Source organism: Prionailurus viverrinus, chromosome C2, assembly GCF_022837055.1.
Source record: "Prionailurus viverrinus isolate Anna chromosome C2, UM_Priviv_1.0, whole genome shotgun sequence".
Lineage (NCBI taxonomy): Eukaryota > Metazoa > Chordata > Mammalia > Carnivora > Felidae > Prionailurus > Prionailurus viverrinus.
Genome location: NC_062569.1, coordinates 4682845 through 4707281, shown reverse-complemented (window position 1 = coordinate 4707281; position 24437 = coordinate 4682845). Strand labels below are relative to the sequence as shown.

General features: G+C 46.7%; 1 protein-coding gene across 4 annotated transcripts in view; it reads right to left on the bottom strand.

Moving 5' to 3' along the window:
- STAC (SH3 and cysteine rich domain) overlaps window positions 1–23586 on the bottom strand; it is a 137261-nt gene extending 113675 nt beyond the window's left edge. For 3 of the 4 annotated variants that reach the window (XM_047874900.1, XM_047874898.1, XM_047874901.1), the window contains exon 1: window positions 23324–23586. In XM_047874900.1, the coding sequence (XP_047730856.1) occupies window positions 23324–23434 (111 nt within the window). In that variant the 5' untranslated portion in view covers window positions 23435–23586. The remainder of the gene's footprint in view (window positions 1–23323) is intronic. The other variant, XM_047874899.1, reaches the window with a different exon arrangement.
- Window positions 23587–24437: the final 851 nt, after the last annotated feature.

Genomic DNA, 24437 nt, shown 5'->3' with positions numbered 1-24437 from the left:
GACTTGCTAATTTTCATTTTTTTTAAGTTTATTTATTTATTTTGAGAGAGAGCGAGCGAGCAGCGGAGGGGCAGAAAGAAAGGGAGGGAGAGAGAAAGAGGAAGACAGAGAGAATCCCAAGCAGGCTAGATGCTGTCAGCTCAGAGCCTAATGTGGGGCATGATCTCAGGGACCTTGAGATCCTGATATGAGCTGAAACCAAAAGTCAGATGGTTAACCGACTGAGCCATCGAAGTGCGCCACTAAGTTTCATTTTTTAAACAAACGTCCTGTCGTTATAGGATCAGAACTAACTTGAGTGGGACTGACATCTTTACAGTATTTGAGTCTGCCCATCTAGAAAACGTCCTGTCTTGGGGCGCCTGGGTGGCTCGGTTGGTTAAACATCTAAGTCTTGATCTCAGCTCGGGTCTTGATCTCGGGGTCGTGAGTTCAAGCTCGGCACTGGGCTCCGTGCTGGGTGCAGAGCCTACTTAAGATGAACAGGTGGATAAAAATGTCATGTCTTTTCACTTACTTAAATACACGTGTTTGTCTTTCCATACCGCTTGCCTGTTCCGTCACACCGGATGTGCAGATTTCCCGTTAAAGACATTCCGAGGTATGTCACAGTCGTTCTTGCTGGTTCGAAGGCAACGGATGGATTTTCTGTTTTGATTCTGAGCTTGTGGTGTACCCAAGTATCCTATTAGTCGTAAGAGTTCCAACTGATTATTTTAAACAGATAGACTTTCTTATCAACTGCTCAGGGATGGAAGCGTTGTCTCTTTGCTTCTAATATTAATTCTTGCTCATGCTTCTCATCCTGGAACTTCCAAGGCAACGGTGAGTGTGTGTGCCTTGTTCCTTCCTTTAAAGGGACTCACGGGGTGGTTCCTGCAGTTTTCTGGTGGATAGTCTACAGCAAGTAAATACATCCCAGCTTGCTAGGGATCCTTTTTGGTAATCAGGGATCCCAACTGGTCCCGCATCAGTGGAGCCAAAGCAATTTTCTCCTGTTTCCTACCAAAGAAGGGGATTACATATTTATTTGTGTTTCACTGCCCTTGCTTTTTTGGGGGTACATTCTCCTCGGTTATGAGAAATCATTTTATCGCTCGGCATGGACTGGGGCCTTCCGATCTGAACATACAAAGCCAATTTCATGTAATTGGCTTTAAACCCAATTTCTTTTCCATAGTTTAACTTTTTTCTTCTTATTATTTTTTTTCTATTTCTTTTCAGCTGCTGTCTCTCAGTGGTGATGATTGGGCTGGTCTCGTTTCTACTTTCAATAGGAGACTTTTCTCTTATAAATTACCTTCCTTGGGCGTATCTTTTGGGGGACACATTACCTTCCACCTTTGCTGCTCTGTCTTCACAGTTGTTTATCCTCCTTTTGAGACCTTGGACCGATCGTTTTGTTTTGTTTTTATTTTGGAAACCCCATTTTTTCCCCAAAATTTGTTCCTATCCACTGATGGTTTGTTTTACTTTTTTTATTTTTTTTTTTTAAAAACGATTTCTTTTTTTAATTTTTTTTGCAACGTTTATTTATTTTTGGGACAGAGAGAGACAGAGCATGAATGGGGGAGGGGCAGAGAGAGAGGGAGACACAGAATCGGAAGCAGGCTCCAGGCTCCGAGCCATCAGCCCAGAGCCCGACGCGGGGCTCGAACTCACGGACCGCGAGATCGTGACCTGGCTAAAGTCGGACGCTTAACCGACTGTGCCACCCAGGCGCCCCTGATGGTTTGTTTTAAATAGAAACGCATTCTTCTGATACGGTCACAGTACATTTGAATGTCTCCGAAGTTGCCAGTTGGGAAGTTTTTACGTGTGGCCATAATCCTTGTGCTAGCTCTCGTTTCTCGGGGTTAGCGTGCCGGGTTTTCGTATGCTGGCCCTTCTCGTACGTGCTTCTGTTCACACTTGTGGGCGATGAACTAGCATGATCATGTGGGGGGCTGGGGTCTGTCTCCTCTGCTCCCCTGCGTCTGTCAGATTCGGGAATGTGGAGAGGCAGCCTTTGCTTTGGGGTACGTGGCTGGGGATCAAGTAGGCAGGACGGACACTCCCATAAATGCCAACGTCTGGAGGATTCTACTTGGAGAACTGAATGCTTTCATATATCTTATTCCTGGGTAGAGCTGTCTTCTGTTATTGTCTTGTAGTCATGAGTTCTGAAGTCTGGAATTATCTTGGGCTCTGGCCCTCTGCCTGGGCCCTGCATCCATTCTGGGTGACCTCCTAGGCCGATGCTTTGCGTTGTTCAGACTCAACTCCTGAGGTGCTCGCTTCGGGCAGAAGCCCGTGCTTCTAGCTCTTTGCAAATTCAGAGAATGAGGAGGAATGACGGGGACTCTGTAAGGTGGGCAGCTCTTCGTGACTTACCTGGGGGCCTGCTGAGACCACCCCTGCTCTTTGCTGCCGCTGACTCAGTCTCCAGGGATCTTCTGGTGACATCTGCACTCGTGTGCGTAACTACCAACTTCAGACCCTGCTTTGGACGACAGCTGTCTCTCATCTGCTTTCTCCATTACCTCAATGCTCTCTGCTTCCAATCTCCCACAACTTTCTCACCAATTCCAGCCTGCTGACGCTATCTTTCCGGGTTTTCCCACACTGTCAGCCATGTGATCTCTTCCCAGACGGTTTCTGCTACGCCAATGGGAGTTTTGAGAGGAAAGACAATTAAACACCTACACCTGGTTTGGTTTCTGAATGGTGAGTCTGTAATGATCTTTATTTTTATTAAGTGTGTTTATTTACTTTGAGAGACAGAAAGAGGACACACAAGTGAGCGGGGGAGGGACAGAGAAAGAGGGGGAGAGAGAGAAGCCCAAGCAGGCCCCGTGCCGTCATCAGGGAGCCTGACATAGGGCTTGATCCCACGAACTGTGAGCTCATGACCTGAGCAGAAATCGAGGCTCAGACGCTTAACTGACTGAGCCCCCCAGGCGCCCCAAGACGTTAATGACCTATCACACAGGGCTGACCATTTGCTTGGACAAGTTACCTTCTCAGCCTCAGTTTGGTTACCTCGGACTGAGTATTAACCTACGACAAGGGGGCTCTTCTCAGGATTGCAGACAGGATTTAAAGAGCCCGGTGAGTAGCAAGCAGTCGGTACACAAGGACCCAGCAAATGGCACCTGCTGCTACCATTTGCGGGCTTCGGATTCTGTGTCTCCCCTTCTCTCTGCCCCTCCCATGCTCACGCTCTCTGTTTCTCAATAATAAATTTAAAAAGTCACACAAAAAAATATATTAAATGTTTACTTTGGCTTTGCGGGGAATAAAACGTGAAAACAGATGTAAAGCCTTCCCCTACAAGCTGTCGCCGCTTTGCGAATGTGGATACGGAAGAAGGAAAACCAACCAGCCAACCGGCCGGGACTCAGAGCCGCAACTGGGTATGAACTTGAGCATAGACCCCTGGCAGCCACAGGCCTCCAGGCAGGTCAGGTCACGTCCCCGGGCCTGGGCCCCTGCGGCTTCCTCAACCTTAAAACGAGGATAAATGAAACGATGCGCGTAGATCGCCTTGCACAGCGAGTCCCCGGGAAAGGTCTGCCCCCCACCTCCTTGCCCGCGCTCTTGCCCCTCCAGGCTCTCCTGCAGGGACGGCTTCGTCGGTGAAGGCCTGCGTGTGGTCGCGCTTACAGGGGCCCTGCATTGGGTGTAATTCTCTTCTGCTGCGGTCTTACAATGCTTCACGGCGTTTGAACAAGGAGCTCCTCGTTTCATTTTGCACGAGCCCCCATGCATCACGTGGCTGGCTTTGCTCGCTGTGACACAACGCGCGGGAGAATCCCTACTGCTGTCTTCCCAGGGGCAGAGGAAGCAGGTCCCCAGGTGCCCAAAGGCAGCAGCTCTGGAGTCCTGTGGCTACAGCCCTCCCAGCTTCATCTCCAGCCACGTCCCTAGAGCAGTGAGCGCAGGCTTCTTGGGTTCCCTGCGGCAGCTGAAAACTGTGGCTCCGATTCGACTTGGTATTTTCTGTCTGGGTTCTTAAGGTATCTCTCTGCAAGACTTCGGAAGTGATGCGCCTTACTGCCTTTTTGTTTATGACTTTGAAAAAAAAAAAAAAGAGTATTTCCTGAGCATAAGAAAACCTCCATGAATATGCTGGAAAAGGCAGGCTCAGGCTGTGCGTGGCCTTGGATGTGAAATCCCTGCCAAGGAAATGCATAGCTGGGAGGTTCCCCTGCCTCCTTCATGAACCTCCAGTTGGCCATCTGTTCTCTGTTTCCAGAGGGGACACAGACTGCTTTTCACAAGCCAATATGACTCCAAAATGAAGGGAAAGCAACCTTCTTAGAGGCTTGATTTCCTGGTGGTTTCAAAATTGACGCAAAAGTTTGGACGTTTTGGGAAGGAAAACCTCAGTCCCGTGAAGCTAACCTCCTTTGCTTTCTTTATCCGAGTCCACAGCCGGTGAAGGAGGTGGTCGGTACAGGAGGCTGAGAGACGCTGGGTCATCAGCGTGCTCCTGGTGCTTCCCTCCCGCCAGTGAATTAATTCTGGCCATCTATGGGTTGAGAGAGGCCGCGGCCGGAGCCCTTGCATACGTGCAGATTATCTTGAGTCAAGAGAACCCCTGTATATAACCACAGCCAGAGCGATGCACAGAGGCAGCTGCTTCAATGGCCACAGTTCTCAAAAAGGCTTTGTACGCACAGTGTCAGCATCACCTGAACCTTGTCTGAACTGCAATATAGGTCCCATCCCAGACCTACCAGATCAGAGCTTCTGGGGGCAGGGTCTTGTCTGTGTTTTCACAGCCTCCCCTCCCTAGCATGATGCTGGTGCACGCTCACATCAGCAACCAACTGCTCTCCGGTGTTCTTTGGAGGGATTCATGAGGCTTCCTAACCCAGTGTAGATGCCTAAACGGTCTGTCCTGCGGCTTCGGGTAGTCCTTCTTGTTGTGGAAGTGGGAGAAGAAGTCAACCTCCCTGGGCCTCAGTTTCCCCAACCCTGAAGCTACGGGATTGTCTGGGATGATCTCATCCATTCTTTCCACGTGGTATTTTCTATGCTCGAGGATTCAAAACGACCCAGTGACCTTCTCAGACAGTTCTAGAACACATGGACAGATGGTCATCTGACAGCAGATGGATGAACAGTTATTACAACATATCTATTTATATATTTCTATTTCTGTATCTATTTGCCTATCTTATGGTCTAGCTGAATCTGGAACATGGCAGCCCAGGTTTGGACTCCGATGACCTAAATTTGACACTTACCGGCTACTTATCATCTGTCAAATTGGGAAATTTGCAAGGGAGGTGATGAATATACAGTGTCCACCACCAGGTCTGGAACTTGAAAGCTTCCAAAGGGCAGCCACGGTTACTTTGTTGCCTTACACCCACAAACCTGAGCATTATCTCCACCCCCCTTTAAAGCACATTCATCCCTTTCTTTCCTTATCCATCTCTCCCAATATTCCCCACGACACTCGAGCACAAGTGCTCCTACTTCGAGTGGGGCTGTGTGAGGCCCAGAATTGATGGTTCTGCGGTCAAACCCACGAAACCTAGAGCCACCGTCCAGGTAGATGGCTCCAGGCACTGATTCCAACGACTTCTAAGTCAGTCGGAAGAACTTCTCTAAAAACCTGCCCATGTACGCAAGTCACGTTAGTTAAAATCTTTCTAAGGCTCTGGAGTTTGTTTCCTTGTGGCAGCAAGTTTCTCGGTGGGGGGGGGGGTCTTTATCCTGAGGCTAAAAGGATGCCCACTTATCCTTAGAGGATAAGACCACTAAGGTCATCTTGGAGGAGCAAGGCAACTGGGCCGCCCCTGGCTCTTTCCGCACTTCAAGTTGGCCAACTGAACTTGTAACACGTGGCATCCTTCTCCTTGAAATGCCCTTTCTTCCTGGGGGGGGTGGGGTGGGGTGGTATATGGGATTCCATCAGTGCTCAGTCCCACCAAGATCCCTAGCTTACTCTCCTGCTCTGCGTCACCTGCTGCGTTATGGCGTAGGCGACCAGCTCCCCCAGCCAGCAGCTGTTATATGCTTTCATCTGGTGTCTGTCAGACTGTCTTCAAATGCAGCCCTTTTTTTTTGTTTTGTTTTTTGTTTTTTGACCAAAGATGTTAGCAAAATTCCTGTGTGGAGCATGAAAGAGGGAAAGGGCCACTCTGGCTAAAACAACAGAGGGAGAGGTGGGGGGAGGCCGTGGGTCCCCCACCCGAGTCGTCTCTACTGGGGCCCCTGAGCCCACCTCACAGCTGCTTCGGTTTGCGGATGGCTCCTTCTTCTGGGAATTGCCCTCAGCCAATGGGAAGTGTCTCCTGTAGGAGATGATGTACGTGCCTGCACCCACCCCTCCACTTCCGGCCAAAGACTGACCCGTACAGAGTGACACAGTCCAGTCATGTCGCCTTGAGGCAGGGACAACTCGGTGGTGCAGCTGATGCCCCAGAGCCCCACTGTGGATCAGGGAAGACTTCACCTTAGGCTGCATTCTTGTTCAGTCCCGTCTCCTGTCCTCTCCTGCTTCCTTCCCTTCTTGTAGGTTTTTTCCTAAGAGCATGCCTTCAGTAAATTACATGCTTCTGAAGCTCATGCTTTGCTTCTAGAGACCCCAACTTAAGGTGAAAGATAAGGGAATAATAATAATAATAAAAAAAAACAAAAACAGAGAAGCCTGGTAACTTCTGCAGGTACATCAACTTTATATGCTGGAAGCCAGCTTCCTCCGAGGTGCCTCTATATGATTTGGTGAATCTGACCACTGGGGACGAGGTCAAAGCTGTGGCTCCTCAATGGCCACTGTGAGTTTCACAGCTGCTGTCCAGAGCCTGGGAACCAGGTGCATGGGCTTTAAGAGTGACATTTAGGCTCTCTGGACTGATGTCCAACCAGGCTATGGACAGACTTATAAGTGTAGGTCCAATGAAGAACCAGAAAGTGTCAGGGCGCCTGGGTGGCTCAGTCGGTTGAGGGTCCGACTTCGGCTCAGGTCATGATCTCACGGCTTGTGAGTTCAAGCCCCACATCAGGCCCTGTGCTGACAGCTTGGAGCCTGGAGCCCACTTTGGATTCTGTGTCTCCCTCTTTCTCTGCCTCTCCCTTGCTCATGCTCTGTCTCTGTCTCTGTCTCTGTCTCTCTCTCTCTCTCTCAAAACTACACATTAAAAAAAAAAAAAAGAACCAGAAAGCGTCCTTCCATGAAGCTGAAGGGCTTGGCACTTTGCTCTTGGCTCCCTACAGCAGTTTAAAATGTCTTTCGTCTTCGACCCTATGATTTATTATGAATTAGAGAATCAGGTTTTTTTTACTTCCTTCTATCTGCAAAGGTCATCCTATGGGCAGTCTATGAAAGGAACTTTGCCGAAGTAATTCTAACCACAGGAACAAACAAATCACCTAGGAAACAGCGCGTATTGCTTTTTCAGGCAAGTTCATAAAACCCATGAAATTCTAGAGAACTTGGGTTATCAGACCCAGACTGAATGTATTCCTTCCGGAAAAAAGAGCATTCATAGCAAGATTCTGCACATTTGAGGGTTTGAGGGGTTTCAGTGGCTCGAGTCGTGATCTGACGTGAAGCCTCCTGATTTTACATTGTGTGCTTCCTCGAATTCATCAGAAGAACTGTAACTGCAGGTTTTAATTTTGTAAGCTGGATGTTTTTTTCCTTTTGCTCCTTTTCTTTCCTCACGTAACTTATTCATGGAACATTTATCTGGATCATTTCGCTTATAGGCTATGTACCTGCCTGGCTATATCTACAGGCTATATAAAGAGTCCACTATGGCAGTTAGAAAAAAATCCACGCTGGAGTAATTGACAATAATGAGACCTTGTATTTAGGAACTTATCTTTTCAAATGTTTCAATTGGAAGGTCAGGTCCTCCGGGGGTGATTCCCAACAAACTGACCAACATATGAAGCATCCAGTAAAAATGTGTTAATTAAACAAATGGATACCAGCTTTGCCTTTTAAGCAAGAATTAAGAAACACAAAACCTATCAGGAACTCAGAAACTGGCTTGTAGAAAATGCAGCCAAGAACCAGGATATATCAGCAAAAGCCTGATGAACTTCCAGATCACTAAGTAAACAAGGAAACAAACCCCGAAGACACAACAATCCTCTATTTATCTCCCTCTGTTGTCAATGTCTTTAGCATGGATTTTTTTTTTTTAACCTGGTAGTCCATTAGGGTTCAGTTTCCATTCTGTTTTAAGGAACATGAAATTCCAACCAGTTTGATGATTGATTGATCTTCCAACACGAAAGCAAATTAGAAGAAGCAAGTTGAAAGCCTCAAAGCAGTCTGCAGAGAGAACTGGCCTTCGAGAAGGAAGGTTAGAAAAATGGTGGAATCGGGCACAAGAGCCAGGAGAGCAGTGCAGAATCCTCGGTACAAGGGACAAAAACTCCCCTACGTGCATAAAGTTCAATAACTTGTGTTTATATGGGAATCCCGAGTAATTAGGAAAAGTCAAGCACAAAACCGATATAATTGCTTTGAAATTGACAGAGCACGTTCACCTCTGTTATAAGTGAATGAAATTCCATGTGGCATATTCTGGGTTTGAAGGCAGGGAAAGGTGAGCCAGATTAGAGAGAGATTTGCAAGGACGATTCTCAACAGGGAAACGCCTGGCACACACGAGGACACGTTCTCTGTTATCAGGAAGGTTTGACCAACTAGGATGACCCCTTTCTGAGCGTCCTTCCCTGATAAGGTTTCCTGGTACTTCTCTGAGGTGCAAGGAACTCACTTCCCCCAAGATATGGAACTCCAAGAAAATGCTTCTGGAACAAAACGTCGTCACTGAGTTTGCAGCCAATCATCCCTAGCATTTTTCAATCATAAATCTGACTTAAAAGATTTACTGCATCTGTATCATGTGACTATTATTATTGCTTTTCCCAGGAACTTCGTCTCAAATTTCTTAATAAGAGTCAGTAGGAAAATACTGTTCAATGAACAGAGATCCAATTTATAAATTTTTTTCGTATGTGTATCGAAGTCACATGTACCCCACCCGAAGAAACCTCGGTTTAATATCATCTAAAGAGATGTAGTTAAAGAAATCAGTCTGCAAATCTCATTCAGCTTATTAAGGGGCCTCCTGGCTGAACACGGCCTCCACCCCCGTGCAGCCTGGCTCTCCGTGGAGGAACCAGGCACTCGCCCTGGTCTTTGAAAGGCTTCTCAGGCTTGCTCTTTCCTCTTCCTTCCCTTTTCCCCTCTGCATGTTCTTGAGACTGGATTGTTCCCCTTCCCGATTTAGGTTCTCTCCAGGCCGGTCCACCTGCCACTTCCCTGGTACAGCATTAATGGCTCCTCTCGTCCTCACTCTTCAAATCTAACTCTCTCCTCTGCCCAGCTTCTAAGACGTTCATCTGACCTCGTCGACTTTCCTGACCTGTGCCTTCTTCCCCATGTGCAAAATCAATCACGCCAATCCTACTGTCTCCATCTTTGAAAGGTCATCCGTAAGACAGAAGTCACGCTCCACGTTGCTCAAGTTTACTGCGGTTGCTACCCAGACATGCTTGCACAGGGCTTCCTCCCTTTAACATTTTAGGAAGCGTCCCGAGTTCTTCGTTCTCCCTCACGCCTCGCATCACCACTCCCAGCAAATCTCATGGGTTCTCCTTTCACAATGTATCCTGAAGCCTGTCGCTTCTTAGAGATTCTGCCAACTGATACCTGTGCCCACACAGCATTCTCCCTCATCTGGACTACTCTAGCTTTCTAAGCGCCCTCCTTATTTCCACCCTTGCTATGCTGTAGTCCCACTGCGTGCAGCAGCCTCGGGAACCTTTGTACGGTGTAAACCCGGTACCGTCCAGACCCGCTTCCTCCCGGGCTTTCTCAAGTGGTGGTCTCTCCAAGTGAGAGCAAAATCCAGATTCTTTAGCATGGCCCTTGCAGACCCACAGGATTTAGCTGGCGCTGTCTAGAAGAATGTTCCGCAATGATAAAAATGTTCTGTAATCGACGGTGTCTACTGTGGTAACCACTCGCCATAGATGATTACAAGCACTCGAAACGTGGCTAGTGTGACAAAAGAACTGAGTTTTTAATGGATTTAAAATCAGGGAGCCACACATACGTCACGGCTACCATACTGGACAGTACGGTTCTAGCCCTGGGACTTACCTCTTTAGAGGTGAGTATCGCCTTCTGGGCTCAGCACTCAGCCACAAGCACCCAAGGTTTCTTGCTGTTCCTCAAGGCACACAAACCTGTTCCTGCCCAGGGCTTTGTCCAGATCTCTCCCCTACTCTCCTCTCACCCTAGATCTTGAAATGACAGCTGACACCCTCACTCCATTCTGAGCTGTGACTCAAGGTCACTTTCTCGTAGAATCTGTCCCCGATCAGAAAAGCTCTAATGCTACCCGCTTCCACGCTGCACCCTTCCACAGAGCCTGCGCACTGCCTGAAATAAACGTTACGCATTTTGTCACCTTGTTTGTTATCTGTCTTCTCTACTTTCTCCAGAAGTGTGGGTATGGAGTAGGTGGGAAATTGGCTTTAGGCAGAGTTGAGGTTTCTCTAGGCGATTCTGAACAAAGGGACAGAAGGGCGCAGGAGTTCAGCGCGTTGGCGAGGGAGTAATTACGATGATGACAAAAAGGAATCTGGGAACCTAAAATGCGTGAGGGACAAATAAAAGGCAGTGAGCTTGCCGGCTAAGGGATTTTATGGTCTGGTCGGGCTAAAACACTCCTGGAGTAGAGGTGTCAGAGGGGATTAGATGGAAAGATGCCAGGTGCAGGTCACAGGACGGGAAGCCTCTCGGGGATGATCACAGAAGCTGGTGGGGATGTAGAAGAGAACGGAAGACGAGACCTTAGGAGGAGAAAAGCTCAAGGACTGAAAAATCCAGGGTATCCGGAAGAGTCACCTGTAGCCCGTGAACGTCGCCAACGGTCAGGCCAGAAGTGAGGCTGCAACGGGTGACAGGGGGCCTGGCTCTGCCATCGCGGGGGACAGACAGACCCGCCAGGGCGGGCAGGTGACTGCGGAGTTGGGGGGGGGGGGGGTGCCCCTGGGGAGGGTGGCAAACAGGGCCGGATCAGCAGGCGAGCAGATCTGTGTGGAGGGCGGGCACACGGTGACAGGGCTTCTGCCAGTGACCAGCATCACCGGGGCGAGGGGCCGTGGGGATCCCTCCCCGAGTTCTCCAAGTTACCCTGCTCTGATAAAACTCAGAGTGTTGGAGATGGAGGGAGGGCAGCCGGGGGTCCTCTAGCACCTCTTCTTACTACTTTCCCTCATGTCGGGTTGGGGGGCAAAGAACAGTGGCATTCCTGTTCTGGATCCCTCCTCTTGGGCCTCTTCTTGTGTCCGGACTCAGTCCTCCAGGCCGTGGTCACAGCCGCGGCCGGCCCTGGGGGAAACATGCCGATGGGAACTTCAAGCTCTGGGGCCCTTAGCAACAGGCAGCACGGGCAAGCTTCGTTTCCAGATCAATGAAGCACCCCCCGGGGGCTGACAGCCATCTTGTTTCCTGGGGGGGGGGGGGGTCATCGAGGATGACTTCTGGTTTTCGGGCTCGGGTTGGTGGACTTCGTGCATCATGCTCACCTGTGGGTGAGAATATGTAAAGAACTGGGCTGGCATCTGAGTTGAGAACGAGGGGTTTGGTTGAGAGGGGGGCTGAATTGAAAAGGTATGGGGGGGGGGAGAGCAAGACAGGCTGTCCAAAAGGTAGCTGGGTATGTCAGTCGAGAGCTCAGAAGACCGATGTCAGTGCTGGACGCAGATTTGCAAGTTACCGGCCGGTGGGTGAAATGGAAATAGGTAAGACGTGCCAGGAGGCACGCAGAGAGATGACGGAGAGTGACAAGGGACTGAGGGCTGACAGCAGGAGGCTGGGGAGGACCAACACGGGAGTGACGGCTGGAGGGGAAGTCATAGCCCAAAGGGCCAGAGAGGAACTGTTCTACCAATAGGAAGGGAATCAACGAAGTGAGGGATTTAAGGAGGGGGCACTGGGGTTTAACACAGACCCTGATCCCAACCCGGATCGAGGCACCGATGCTGTATAAACACAGAGAACTACAAAACCGGGTGTGCACAGCATGGGAGCGCAGGGGCACCCGCTAGAGAAAGTGAAGATAGGGAGAGATTGAGGGGAGGTGCAGGGCTCCTTCTATGACAACTCATCCAGAGATGCTATTAAGATCTAAAGGAAATGAATAAGCTTATGGAAAAAACCAAATTAACAAACCTGAATCATGCCAATTTGTAAAAAAAAAAAAAAAAAAAAAAAAGAGAGAGAGAGAGAGAGAAAGACAGAAGAGAATAAAATAAAAAACAATGTGTTCAAAATTTATTCGAAAATAGGTGCTAGGTCTAGATATTATTAGCAGGGTTTTTTCCCCCCACACATCAAATGAGGGGCTCTGGGTTCTACAAATTGTTCCACAGAAAAAATAAAAACAAAACAAGTGAAAGTCTCCGTGGACATCCTCTCAAATTCATTTCTAAAACTTGGCATATTCTTAAAAATAAAATCTGACCAAGAACACAAAGTAACAGTCACAGAACAATCTCCCTTATGTATATGGATGTAAAAATAATACAGTATTGGCAATCAAATCCCAGCAGTTTATTAAAAGAAAATCCTCATGGCCAAGTAGGATCTTTTCCAGGAATGTAAGAAGGGTTTAATATTAGGCTATCTATTAATATAATCCATCACATAAAGAGGCCAAAGGACAAGAAAAAAAAATCACATGATTACTTCGATACTTGCCAAAAAATCGCTGGAAACAATTCCACGTCCATTCCTGATGGAAATTCTTAGTAAGCTAAGAACATTCCCCATCTTAACACGAGAAAGATTGTCTCAGTTTAATTGGGAACAGGAGTGGGAAGTCTGGGATTTGCAGAGAAGGAGGTCTTAAGAAATGATTTGGTTGCAAATGGATTTGTCTTGAAGTTAAATTTGCAAAACACCACCTTGTATTTCTTAGGCGGAATGTGTAAGTTTGTAGTGGCTTTCCCAGTGGGTTGATGAACAAGAGTGCTAAGGCCACCCCGTAGTACCAACAACTGTACAATAAACACTTATAGACAGTGTGCATTTACAGTAAAATATTGCTGGCATTTAAAGTGGGCCAGGTATTAGCTCCATACCTCCGCTCATATTTACCCTGTTTGGGGAGTTCTCATGCAATAAGCCTTATCCCAAGCCTACTCTACTCCCCCACCTCCGAAAATGAGAGTTATATTTAGAGAGGCAAAATTATTATTGCAGGTATTATGATAATCTAATAACAATAACTAGCATTTACTTACTATGGGCTCAACACTGTGGTAAGCGCTTAGCATACACTCCTTAATTTAACCCTAGCGATGATGCTGCAGACGGGATTATGCTCACTTTCCAGAAAGAACAGTGAAGGTCAGGAAAGGGAAGGACAGGGAAGCTTATATAAGCGGCATCTCAAAGTGGCGCCATGGGATTTGGACCACTAAGCGACGCTGTATTTCCTTATTGATGGAATGGATGAAACGGAACCTAAAAGATCTTAGATTATAAAATTAATATAAAACAAATTTCCTGTATGTCAGTTCTCACCACAGATGGTTCATAACGGTAACCCAGAGTATAAAATACCCAAACAATACCTAACAGAGAATTGGGCAAAAAGTATTTGAGGAAAACTCCCAAGCACTTACAAATGTCATAAAAGACACATCGACGACAAAAGATACGTATACTATGTTCCTGGATACAAAATCCCGACACTTGTAAAGATTTCACTGAAACGATCAAGGTTTCACGCAAGTACTTTCCAAATATTATTTTTGTAACTTGATGAAAAAACAAAAAAGGTATGCAGCTAAGTAAATAAAACTCCCGGGAGGTACCTGTATTGCCAATTATCTATGATAAAGCTACAATAATTAAAACATTATAATAGTAATGCCAAAATACTCTATAGTAATATATGCAAAATCACTAGAATTTAACAGATAACTCTAAAGGAGAACTTAGTACATATTAGCATTTATTACATAATAAATGTAACATTTCAAATCAGCAAAAAAAGGATGAATTATTCAATAAATGGTTTAGAAATACTTATTAATCCCTGGGGGAAAAATTAGAGTTCTTCCATACCACATAACACCATAAATTCCATAGGGATTAAGGTGATAAAATGAACAGGTATATATTAAGAATCTAGAGACACAAACAGGTTAATATTTATCTGCTCCCAGGGTGGGGAAGACTCTTCTAAATATATGGAAAAAAGAAGCCACAGCTAAATGAATCTGAGACATTTAACAACATAAAAGAAATCTTCTAGATTGAAAATGTAATAAAATCAAAAAGCAAATTTCAGTCTGGGAAAATGTTACAACATCTATGAAAGATCATCGCTTTAATATTTATAAAGAATTTTTAAAAATCAATAGGAAATGGATGAATGTTCTATTAAAATGGATGAGGACATGAGCAGATAATATGCAAAAGAAAGACTAGTTTTTAAAACACAGAAATAACCCTGTGTGTAGTTAAAACAATAAGAAAACCCCATATGTCTTTGTCCTTCAAATTTTCTGATGTAAAAGGCTACGATACTATAACTCAACCAAAAAGCCCAAACAACCTGATTTAAAAACGGGCAAAGGCCTTGAATGGGCATGTCTCCAAAGGAGACATACAAATGGCCAATAAGTACGTGAAATGATGCTCAACTTCCCATCAGGGAAATACAAAATAAAAACCATGATGGGATACTGTTTAATGCCCAGGAGGGTAAAAAATAAATAAAACAAAACAGAAAATAACAACTGTTGGAGAGGATGCAGAGAGACTGGAACCCTGGTTCCTGTGAACAAGGGTTTTGCTGCTGTGAGTCTAAAATGGTGCAGCCAGTGGGGAAAAAGCAATATGATGATGCCTCAAAAAAAATCAAACAAAAAACTTACCATGTAATACAGCGATCACTCTTTGGGCTATACACATAAAAGAAATGAAAGCAGGGACTTGAACTGTTATTTATATACCCAAGTTCGTAATAGTACTATTCACAATAGCCAAAAAGTGGAAGCAACTCAAATATCCACTGATGGGTGAATGGATAAATAAAATGTGACATATTCATACAATGGAATACTATTCAGCCTTAACAAAAGGCGATTCTGACATATATTCCAAAACCTGAATGAACCTTAAAGATTTATGGTAAGTGAAATAAGCCAATGACAGAGGGGTGAATATTACGTGACTCCTGATATGAGGTACCTAGAGTAGTCAAATTCATAGAATTGGAAACTGGAATGTCAGAGGCCAGGGAAAGGAGATGGGGAATAACTGTTTAATGGGCACAGAGTTTCAGTCTGGGCAGGTGACAAGGTTCTGGAGAGGGATGGTGGTGAGGGCTGCACAACAGTGTGAATGTATTTAACGTCAAAGAACTGTACACTTAAAAATATGGTTAAAATGGGAAATAGTATGTTATGCATATTTTACCACCAATTAAAAAAAAACCACCTAGGGGGATTGGATAGAGGGGATATTTGAAAAACAAAGAAAGAATGAACTAGAAACAAATTTCTCACCAACTTGGGTTGATGATAAAGAAATCCTAGCATAGCCATAAAGTGGAAAATACACACAAACATACATATTTCCTGAGAATTCATAATCACAGATTGCCTTTACATAGATTTGAGGCTCGAATTTCTACAACACAGTTTGGTCTGAGAACCCCCAAACTGAAGACGTAACAGAAAATTGGGTTCTCAGTTAATGATTCCCTGGGATACTTGCAGAAGCAAACACACTTGAGTGGTCTATATCACGGGTAGAACAAAGGTGGCAATTCAGTTCAATCATGAATCTCGACCCCTACCTCACACCATACCAAAAGAGCAATTCCAAGTGGATTATAAACCTATGTGTGAAAGGCAAAACATAACATTTCTGGGAAAGAATGTAAGAGAATACCTTCATGCCTCTCGGGTAAGCAAAGATTTCATAAACAGAACACAGAAATCACTAACAACCATTAAGAGGGTGAATTAATAAACTAATTAAATAAGAATTTCTGTTAAGAAGAGAAGAGGTAAGCTGCAGAGTAGGAGACGATATCTCCAATACATTTATCTCTGAAAGTAGTTGTATCTAGAATCATGTAATGAATTCCTGTAAATTAAAAGGAACATGACAGACAACCTAACAGGAAAAGAAACAAAAGGTTTGACCGACTACTGCACCCAAGAGAATATTCAAATGCCAAAATGCACAAAAACTGCCAACTGCTAGATTCATTATTCGTTGCGGAAATACAAGTTAAAAACACAGTGGGATGCCATTAATCTCCTATGACAACGGCTGCAGTGAAAAAGACAGACAATAATACCAAGTATTGGTAGGATAAGGAGGAGGCTGAACTCTACATTGTTGGAGGGAGTATGAATTAGTACAGCTACTTTGGAAAGCTGACAATGCCTACCAAGGCTGAACCCATGTCTGCCCTACAACCCAGCGATGCTGCTCCAACAGATATCTATAAGGATAGATAGAAGATATCTATAAGGATGGATACAAGATATCTATAAGGATAGATACAAGATATCTATAAGGATAGATAGAAAATATCTATAAGGATATATATAAGATATCTATAAGGACATATATAAGATGATCATAGGGTCCTACTTGAAGCAGCCCAAACCAAGAAATAATCCATATGTTTATCATCAGTAGAGTGGGTACATAGTGAACCGTTCCTACTGTGGAATGCTATACAGCAAGGAAAATGAAAATGATTGCTACACGCACGGGCATACATGAAGCTCGTAACATCCTGCTAAGTGACAGCAGCCAGGCATAAAGGAGTCTCCACTACATGATTCCATTTCCACAAAGCACACATGACTGAAATTAATTTATGGTGTTAGAAGGATATCGTTTACTTTTGGGGAGCTAGAGATGAGAGAAGGGGGTCTGAGGGAGATTCCAAAGTGCTGGTAACATCTGATTTCTTGACTTTTGCATTGGTTACAGACAGATCAAAAGTTTATTGTTTGAAAATTAATTAAGCTGGAATCTTATGGTGTGTGCACTTTTTGGTAGGATGCCATATTTCAATAAAAAAGTTTACTAAGAGATGAAAAGCTACGGTAATAGTCTTTCTTGAGGGCACCGTGTCGATGAGAATACGAGACCTTGGAAGTGTTTATATCCAGACCCAACAGCTCTACTTCCTATGAAACCAGTCAGAAATATATTCAAATGTTTATGTATCAGGATATAAATGTCAATGTTTTTATTATTTATTTATTTATGTATGTATGTTTGTATGTATGTTTAATTATTTTTGACAGAGTGAGAGCGGGGAGGGGCAGAGAGAGAGGGAGACACAGAATCCAAAGCAGGTTCCAGGCTCTGAGCTGTCAGCACAGAGCCCGACGCGGGCCTTGAACCCACAAACTGTGAGATCATGACCTGAGCCGAAGTCGGATGCTTAACCGACTGCGTCACCCAGGTGCCCCAAATTTCAATGTTTTTAAATATGTGAAAGGTAAAAAGAACCTAAATATGCAGTCAGAAGGGACCAATGAAATAGATGCGGCCTAACAGTGAAGTAGAATGTTGTACTATTTTTATTATTGATGTTATTATCTCAGAGTATATGGGAAATTTCTGTATAACATCAGGTTCAAGAGAAAGTACATCATGCATTTACGTATACACTGTTCCAATTTTGTTTCAAGTACGTGTGTGCACACATATAAAGGAAACGTAAGTGGAAAAATATGGCAAGTAACGAAACAACCCTTATATCTAGGTTGTATGATAAAGAACTTTTTTCTTTATAGTTTTCTGTCTTCCACCTTTTATTTTTGATTATGAAAATAGCATAATAAGAGCATAGCTAGCCTTGTAAATCCAGCTGCATCTGAGACATGCTTAAGATTATCTGGCAGTGTGGAAGTCAACAGTGGGTCACTTGTCGGAGCCATTTGTTTGGAAAGGAAGGATAAATGGAAAGGGAAGAAGAGAAGTAATCACAAATGGTTCCTTCAGGTACGGTGCTTGGAAAGAAGAGAATCTCGACAATCTACAGTTCTTATGCAATTCCTATTCTCTCTTCAGTTTCTTTGATGGTCTAAGCCAGCGTTCCTCAAACTTGGCTGTACAATGAAATCGCTAAGGAAGCTCTACAACAATACTCATGCTTGGGACCCTCGTTCAGAGATTTCAGTTTAGCGCTCTAACCGTGGACTGGACTCCCCAAGAGATTTGGATGCAAAGCCAAGGTGCCATCATCTCCCCTGAGTAGAAGTTAAAATCCTTACCAACGATAGCTTCATATATGTGTATGGGACAAGCTGGGCACAAAGACAGCACTCAATAAACAGCTGCTGATTGATGGACACGCCCTTTCCGGGAGACGCATTCTCATGGTGAAGAGATTTTTCTCCCCTAACTTGGATGGTGGTCCACATTCAGAGAGAACCATCCAGGAATAAGGGGAGTCCTTGGTTCCTGGCTCCAATGGGCCACTGGGTGGCTTATATCACCCTTTCAAAATTGAAGCCACAGGCTGGTGAGTCTGTGGCTTATCTTCCCGGGGATACAAAACAGCTAAGGTGTAACACGCTCTACAGTCAACAGCATCGGTATAGTCCAAGGGGAGAAAAACTCAGTTATACTATTGCAGTATCAGGTTTGGTTACTGAAATGATTCCGGTGATATTTGGGGTTGGCTGGTGACAGAAGTCATCTAATGTGAAGCAGGAAGAGAAAGTCAACAATGTCACACGCTTTTAAATGCTTAAGACGTATTAGGTCACTGGCCTTACAGAAACAAAACAAAACATGTCAACTGGGTATCAGCATGCCCACTCTAGAGATTAGGAAGCTGAGGCTCAGAGAGGTTAGGCAACTATCCCACAGTCACAGGGCAACTGATAAGGAAAGATCTCAACTCTCGTCTATTGGACCTCAAAACCTATAATCTCTCCACATCATCAAAATGTGACCTTGGGTCATATAAGTGATGGCCAAGAGCATCCATATTAAACCTTCATATTAGACCCTCGTAAGGTTTTCTATGTTGCCATTAAGTCGGTAGGAGAAAAGATATTCATTGAAATAAGAGATGCTGAAACATGACATTTTTCTTAGTATTCCATGCTCTCCGTCAGCACTTAAAAAAAATGAGGTTGTGGTCTTTCTGGAATCGTTAATGGAAAGACAGAAGGGTGAGGTTCATCAGTGGCTTTCAAACTCTTCAATGCAACTAATTTTATGAAAAAGAAAACCACATGAACTACATTACTACTTCTGTTTACAGGAATGTGCCCTGCGGACTAAACTCCAAGACAGGGTTCTCAAGCAAAAATGCTGCCACTTAGCAATGTGTGTGATTTTAGGCAAGTCATTGCCTCTTCCTCTTGGCCTCTGTTTCCTCAAGAGAAAAAAGGAGAGGATATTTAAATAACCAGTGAAGGTGACAGATAGTTTACTGACCTGACCTAAGCCATGGATCCTTTCTCCGGATGCCGCACATCTACGTGTAACTGCACGATGCTCAATGCCGGTTCTGGTTGTTCACGGATCTCCCAAGGACCATCCGTGGCCCCCCCAAGAATTTACTGACCCTCGACAGAAAAGTATGTGAGCATGTGATAATGGTAGTCATGTTTCCCAAAGAAGCTTTCAGAGATGCAGCCTGAAATATTTATGGATGAAATGATTTGATGTTTGGAACTGGGTTTCAAATGATCCAGTGTGTGTGAGGAGGGACGGCGGCGGTAGTGGGAGGTAAGAGATGAAAAGAGACCATCCATGAATCAATCGGTCATTGGTGAAGCCAGGTGATTAGTCACAGACCGACTGATCTTTATACTGTTTTCTCTGCTTTTGTGTATGTTGACATTTTCCGTACCAAAATCAATATACACAATAGAAAGTATCCATAATTTAAAAAAACACTGAGAGTAGATGATCTCCAGTGTTCCCAGTGCCCATAATCTATGATGTACCATTCCAAACAGCCTGCAAAAAAAGTGGACTTCTGGAAACATCTTATGGGCTCAGGGCACTGAACCATCATCGTCCTCTCCTAATGGACTCTCTCGACCAAAGGATTTATTGCGGCCCCGCTTTCTAGATGATTCTGTGACATCCCATTTAGTTGTTTCCATAAGTATATTTTCAGGGGTGGGGAGGGGGACAGTAGAAAAACCAAACACTGAGAAGCTGGACAAGACTTGGTTTTTCATCATTTCATATGATAATGTGGCTCAATTTATTTTCAAAGATTTCTTCTCGAGAGAAGCCCGAAATACTGCTGTAGATGACTTTGAGTGGCGTGTGGAATACTTGAGTGGGGTGTTAGGGGAACCAGGAGGAAGGCAAACAGTGCCCAAGTGGGACAGGGAGTTGTGGTGGAGGGCTGGGCTCCAGAGCTATGCCGCCTGGGGCTCTGGCCTAGCTGTGGCTCTCAGCTAGCTCTGTGATCTTGGGCAAGTCCCCTAACCTTTCTGAGCTCTGCTTCCTATTCATAAAATAAGTCCCTCTCACAGGGTGACTGTGAAGATCCAAGTTGTACCTGATACACGGCACACATTCAGCAGATGCTGACCATAGTTCGCTCAGCTACGCGAATACAAAAGCAGACCTTCAAAAAGATGTATGACATAGATCAAAATGTTATCGGTAGTCACCTCGGGATGGTGAGCCAATGAGGGACTTTTTTTTTTTCTTTCTTTTCTTTGGTCTGGGCTTTTCAAATTTGTACAAAGGGTATTTGTCACCCTTCCAATCAGAGAAGAAAAGGGGTTTTGTTTTTGGTTTTTTTTAGGAAGTAATTTTAAAAGTCTTTCTTGAGGAAGCTTAATGCTCAGAGGGACCTAAAACATTTTAGTGGTATTTTCACAGACCATTTCAGAAGTGCCTACTAATGCCTTGTTCCTACCTTCCTTCCTTTCCTTCCATCCTCAGGGTGGAACATCCGTGTAAACAGCCGTGAGCTTTCAAATCTGACACTCCTGGTGTAGAATAAATAGAGCCTTCTTAGGTGTAGGCGGTTCAGCCTTTCTGAGGGACAAGGGCTTTGAGAATATCACCAATGCCACCCCAAAAAACTCACATTCAGCCACACTGTTTTGCCTTCAGCTTCCTGGGGTTCATGGCCCCCCCGGCGGCCCATCTCCACTGACAAGAACACCGACCATAAATTTTGGGCCGTATACGCGCACTTCAGGTGTCTAGGCCACTTGGAGAAAAACTTGCATGTGCGAAATTTGAAACCACAGTCAGATAAATCAGTGGATAATTATGGGTATCGCATATGTAGTTTTTCCTCTGCCAAGGAATTTGCATTGGGATATCTATAAATAGCAAATCCATACAGTGTGTTTAAACCACGCTGCCGCATCCGCAAATGCTAAGCCCTCTCCAGAACACGCCTACTGCGGGAGCAGCCGGCCCAACTGAGAAAGTTGAGTACTAGTCTCACTCTTGAGTTCTGCTGCCTTCATTTACCGTATTCTAGATCATCTCTGAGACGGCCACTAACCCACACCACCCACAGCCCTTAGGTGGCTGACGGTCAGTGACAAGACAGTGATGAGATGCCCAGAAACTTCCAGTCAGAGGAGAGGTGGTGTGTGTGTGTGCAGGGTGTGAGGCTGCTTCGGGGTGGATCATCTGTGGTGGGGTGGACCCGCCTCAGCTCAGGAAGGAAAAGGATAAACCCTGATGGGGCTCTTACAGGTACTGGGCCGTTTCATGAATTCTTAACAGTGGTTCTGGAAGGGGGGGCGGTGGGGCTTCTGCCCCATTTCCAACTGAGATTTAGGCAAGTTGACACATATATCCCTGATCAGACATTGGCCATAAAATGAAATGAAACAAGATAAGATAAAGTATAAAATAAAATAAAACAAAATAAAATAAAATAAAATAATAAAATAATAAAATAAAATAATAAAATAATAAAATAAAATAATAAAATAAAGTAAAGTAAAATAAAATAAAGTAATAAAATAATAAAATAAAAAATAATAAAATAAAATAAAATAATAAAATAAAATAAAGTAAAATAAAATAAAGTAATAAAATAATAAAATAAAATAATATAATAAAATAATATAATAAAACAAAATAAAATAAAACAAAATAAAATAAAATAAAGCAAAATAAAATAAAATAAAATAAAGTAAAGTAAAATAAAATAAAATAAAAGTAAAATAAAGTAAAATAAAATGCCAAGCTCTCTTTGATGGCTTACTGCCAGAGGCTGAGATGTGTCCCAGAGCCCGGCATCACTTACACCGAGAGCCACTTAGCTGGGATTTTGATCCTGTTGGTTTGCCAACGGCTCTGACGGGTGTATGCAAAGGGACGGAGGGATGAGGCCTGTCTCTGCCCCGTCTGACCTGCCCTCCGAACCGGCATCCCCCTTGCCTTCGCTCCTGCACAGCAACTGCCCAGCATTCCGAAGATGCCTGGGGAGCTCTCAAGGAGATCTGCACAAGGCGCCAGGAGCCCTGCACGTAAAGGAATCCTCGCGACCACAAGCTCCATCTTACGATTTTCACCCCGGGCCGCGAGGCCACGTGGCGGGTCACGGCCAGCGGCCACGCTTTACGCCCTCCGCGTCCAAGATTCCCAAGCACGTGCCTGGCACCCAGCAGCGATTCAGAGGAAGCGGAACCGTGGCAGGGGTGCTGCGGGGGTGGCTCTGTGTATGTGCGTTAGCGCCACTCGCAAAAGCAAGTGTAAGTTCTTCACGTATTAACTTCCACAAGAGGAACAGCAACTTTCCCACGCACGCGGCTCTTCCCTTCGCTCGGCTTCTCCGAAGTCAGGGGTGAGCCCTTGACTTACGCCAAACGTCTCGTCTCGGAGACGCCCGGGACACAGACAACCCCTGGCCGGCCGCAGGCGCCCTAGCCCTTCCGCAGGTGCATCCCTCGCTGTCTATCCTCCTTCAGCCTTCAGACGCCGCTCAACACCCACCCCGCGCTTGGGGCACCGGCGGGCGGAAAGCGCGGAACCGCCCAGCCGCCAGCCTCCCGCGAAAGCGGGCTCTCTGAGCCCGGGAGTCCGGGCGCACCGCCCGGCGTGCGCTCCGGGGGGAGAAGCCCGCGCAGCCTCGGGTCTGCGTGGGCAGGAGGCCGGGTCCACGCGACGCGCTCCAGCAGCTCTCCTGCGCGTCCTGCCCGACACTCAGGTCTCGGGGGAGCCCGGCTCCAGCTAGGGGCACGTCTCCCGCCGGCACCGGCGCCAGTCCGGGGACACGACGGTGGACACAGAGAAGGGCAGGAGGAGAGTGAGTTCGTGCTCTCTTGGGGCGAGTGCGCGCGGTACCTTGGATTCCTGGCTGCCGGTGGATGCCGGAGAGGGCGGCTGCTCGGCGCTCGGCGCCTCCTTGGGCAGCCCGTCCACGCCGTCCTCGCGGGCGCCGCTCGGGGGGATCATCGTGGCGGCGCGGGAACGGAGTTGGGCTCCCGGAGGAACCGCGAGGCTGGCCTTCCCGCCGCACGCCGGCGCGCTCGCTCGCTCAGCGGCCGGTCCCGGGGGCCCCCATGCCCGCCCCGCCGCCCCCGCGCCCTCCCCCGGACTCGCCGGTGCGCACGCCCGCGGCCCCCGGCCGGCCCAGCGCACGGGCGGGACTGGCAGCCGGGACTGGCAGCCGGCAGCGGGGCGCGGGGGAGGCGGGGCGGCGGGGCGGGGCGGGGCGGGGCTGCGCGGCCGCCGCGGGGGGCGGGGGTCAAGGCGCGGGGCGTCCTGCCGCCCGGCCGGACGCGCGTCGCCCGGGGGCGGCGCGGGGGTGCCCAGGAGGGGCGGTGCGGGGGTGCCCAGGAGGGGCGGTGCGGAGACGAGACGCCCGAGGAGGAGCCGGCCGGGAGGGAGCACCTGCGCTCGCCGCCCGGTTCCTCACCCCAAGGAACAGCGACTCTAGCGGAGACGGTGACTTAGCTCGGCTATTTATAGGGCGCAGCGACGGGCGTGGGGAGAGAGCCGGGGTTTCCCTGCTCGAAGGCGGGCTGCGCTCCCCGGTTCGGCTTTGGACTAAAGCAGAAGCGCGGTGCGGGCGAGGCCGCGTCCCCGTTTTGTGCGCTCGTGCGCGCAGCCCTCTGCGCTTTGTCGCGTGTTTCGTCCTCGCGCCCGCCCCCTTGGGCCGGGTACCGTCGCTTCCACTCTATAGACGAGGAGACCGAGGCCCTGGGGAGGCGAAGTACTTTGCTCCAAGTCATTGGGTTGTAAGTAGCGGCGCTGGGACTGGAGCCCGTGTTGGCTTCAGAATCCGTGTCTTTGGACCCTGGACCCTCAGGTGCAGGCGGTTCTGCAAGGCCGAAGAGCCCACGGGGCTTTGCCGGATAGCAAGGAGTTCAGGGCTGTTCGCAGAAGGACAAACCAGTCTGCCTTAAGGAAGCCTTTGGAAACACAGAGGTGGCCCCATTGGGTACGGGGACCGAAG